Source organism: Sinocyclocheilus anshuiensis, unplaced genomic scaffold, assembly GCF_001515605.1.
Source record: "Sinocyclocheilus anshuiensis isolate Anshui unplaced genomic scaffold, SAMN03320099.WGS_v1.1 scaffold318, whole genome shotgun sequence".
NCBI classification, from domain to species: Eukaryota; Metazoa; Chordata; class Actinopteri; order Cypriniformes; family Cyprinidae; genus Sinocyclocheilus; species Sinocyclocheilus anshuiensis.
The window spans coordinates 622,704-626,088 of record NW_015547653.1 but is presented as its reverse complement, the minus strand read 5'-3'; the positions used below and the strand labels follow the sequence as shown (position 1 = coordinate 626,088).

The 3,385-nt window shown below is 35.3% G+C and overlaps 1 protein-coding gene across 1 annotated transcript in view; it reads left to right on the top strand.

The window, feature by feature from the left end:
• The first annotated feature begins 240 nt into the window (after positions 1-240).
• LOC107702046 (active breakpoint cluster region-related protein-like) overlaps positions 241-3,385 on the top strand; it is a 14,150-nt gene continuing 11,005 nt past the window's right edge. The window contains exons 1-4 of the mRNA XM_016504227.1: positions 241-484; positions 654-766; positions 1,041-1,145; positions 1,956-2,195. Of these exons, the coding sequence (XP_016359713.1) occupies positions 430-484; positions 654-766; positions 1,041-1,145; positions 1,956-2,195 (513 nt within the window). The 5' untranslated portion in view covers positions 241-429. The remainder of the gene's footprint in view (positions 485-653; positions 767-1,040; positions 1,146-1,955; positions 2,196-3,385) is intronic.

Sequence of the window (3,385 nt, the reverse complement as noted above, 5' to 3'; positions counted from 1 at the left end):
CTTCTTTTAAAAACGTAAAAAAAAAAAAAATCTGACCCAAAGTGGACAGTAGTATAAAACTGACTCTTTACAAATATATTTGTATATAATATATTTAATCTTTAATTGTTGTAAAATGATTATATAACAGTTTCATCATTTGCCCAGGGTGCTTGGATATTAGATTACCTTTGTTCCCCTTTTTTTCAAAGCAGGTGAGCTGACATTGCTTCTTCATGTCTTAACTGTCATTGGAAATGTGCCTTTCTTTTCTGTTTTAATGAACATTGTACTTCCCCCGCCTATATCTTATTGCACTGTTTGAGAAGCAGGAAGAACACGAGCTTAGTAACCACAAACAACTGTCTGTGTGAAAGCGAGAGGATTCACTTCACACTCACAACTGTAGAGCAGTACGCTGTGACTCTGGACATCTCTCAGCTGCTGCTGATGGAGCTCTACACGGAGGCAGTGGACTATCTGAAGGCTTATGGCATCTCGCCTGGTGAGACCACTCAACCCAAATTCACACTTCCTTAAAATATGTGTCTTGTTTGTTTACTTCAACCTTGTTATTTATTAAAAAAATAATGACCAATAAATAGTTTTGAACGGCCACTGGTTATCTAGTACTCTCTTATGTAGCTATATATTGTGTTATGTTTTTCTGACAGTGACTGAGGATGAGATTGTGGATTCTGAATTACTACAGGATGTGTTTACTGAGGAGACAGAATGGGTTTCTCACAGCCCTTTGCAAACTGAGCCATGTTTGCCATCCACTCCAGTAAGACGGCAGAGAACGGAATGTTTAGAGAAATTTGATACAAATCTGATTTGAATGATCTATCACTGAGTTCTTGCTTATATGCTGTTATTGCTACTGTCGCATTCTAAAACTGATAATTCACTAAACAATTCAAATACATGATTTACATGTTACCACCTACTTAGTTGACCGGCTTTTATTCTTAGTGCTGGATTATTTGAGTGATGGGAATCTCCAGCATGGTCACCATTCAGTTATAAGGCTTGAGGACAATGTTGTAATGTTTTTCCAGACAACCGAGAGTCCAGATGACCTGCTTCAGAAGAGAATAGTGGTTCTGAAAGGGGTTCTGATCAGTGAGGAGATCTACCTGACAGAGCTTGAGACGCTACTTACGGTAATATGGCTCTCAAACAGGACTTTCTCTCCATTCGTTTGTCAGCGCACATTTATAAATATTATTTCCTGACCTAAGCACTTCCTCAACATGGTATCAGAAGACTCTTACTTTACAGACTTTCTAAATAGCGAGTTATGAAGTAAAAACCACTGTGGTTAAACATCAGGTATCACTGTGTCTCTGACATCAGATATCAGAGAAAGATAAATGTTATTTCTATTGTATATTACTAAGCCTACATATAAACTACTTCCTTTATTAACAACAAAAAGCTTGACTGTGATACCATTTGTGGCATTGGTTGCAATTTTTTGCTTTGTTTGAATATTTATAGTTTTCCGTCCATACTTTTTTAGGGTTTCTTCTCAAGCTCAAAACATCCTTTAGCACATCTTTTTTATGATTGTCTACCAGTTTCTGAAACACGTTATTTAAATCGAACCTTCTTCGCATCTGCCACTTCCTGTAGGTCAACTTCTGTTTCCCTTAGTGAAGTATTGCTTCCTTTTCTAGTCAAACCATTAGTGGTTATCATTGAACTAGAGAGTTTCCAAAAAGTCCAGGATGACATGCAACATAATGTTGAAGTACAGAGTGCATGAAAAGTGTTGTTTCTCAACCACTTCCTCACAGGAATTGTGTCTGGCATTTACCCATGAAGATGCTTTATGTTCATTCTATGATGTATTTATAAAGTGTTTTTCAGTTACATCAGCTATTTTCAGCACGAGTTTCATTTCAGTTCCAAATCTTACTTTCATTCTTTGACATTTGTTAATTTTCTCTCTATAATTTCTTTCTCTGCAGCCCATGAAAGCTTTAAAGGCAGCAGCGGGAACCTCTCAACCTGTGTTGTCCACTAAGCAGGTTCAGACTGTGTTTTATCAAATCCCTGAGCTCAGAGATCTACACAAGGACTTTTTCACAAGCCTTCGGGCCAGACTGCAACCTGATGAAGTGATGGATCCAGGGTCACAACAAGGCCTGGAGAGGGTGGAGGCCCCAGTGATGCAACTTTTATCTGTGGGAGACCTGTTTCTTAAGTTTGTGAGTTGTTTTATATGCAAACCTGTGGCTGGTAATGCTATGAAACTTATCATATCATACAATCATTAACAGTACACAGCAGACAGCGGTGATGATAGTTAAATATGGCTTATTTTTTCTTGACCTAATATCTGGTGTAATATAGGGATGTAATGGGTCACTCAACTCACAATGCGATACAATTCACGATACTGATTTGACAAGACTTTTTTTTTTTTTTAACAAAACGAGATTTAAGACAAACTAAAAGTGTCCTTTTATATTGCTTGGACAAAATGCTGCACATTTCATTGTGAAATTGAAATATGTCAAATAGCAAAACTAAACTGAAATTTTTAAAACAAACCCCAAATCAAATAAATAATACAACTAAAAGAAATATTTTCATATAAACAAACTAAGGCTTTGCCTGTGCTCTTTCCATTTAAAATGAGAGGAAACACCTGTATTTTAATCATGATCCAAACAAAAATGCTGCATACATGGAGCATGAGCAGTTTTTAATCTAAATTAGATTTAGATATATACATACAAAATTATATATATATATATATATATATATATATATTTAAACACTACACTAATATGCAGTATACAGAGGCAGGATTAAAAGAAAATAACATCTAAACATTTCTGAAGACAGTCAGTTCCCAGGGGGCGTTTTTAAATGTTTTATTTTTCCAACCTTATGTTTGATTGTAACCAAATTCTGTTTTAGCATGTCTAATTATTTGAAAGCATAAAACAAGTTTCATTTATTCTTACAATAGCCTTATGCTTTTTTGCTCAGAAATTCTGTGTTGTGTATTTCAATTTGAAAATTAAAACAAACACCCAAATCAAATAAATGAAATCTCTTCATATAAACAAACTAAGGCTTTGCCTGTGCTCTTTCCATTTAAAATGAGAGGAAACACCTGTATTTTAATCATGATCCAAACAAAAATGCTGCATACATGGAGCATGAGCAGTTTTTTAATTTTAGTAGTAGTAGTAGCAGCCTGTTATGTACATTCTACTCAACAATAGTAATATATTTCTGCCAATCCCCTCAAGTTAAACCGAACTTTTATTTTGATGGGTTGCCATGAATACCTTTACATTTCTGTATGTGTATGACATGATGATAGTTTTACTGAAATGAAACGGTCAGAGCAGTTCTGGAGATGTTGTTCATGTATTTATGTCCT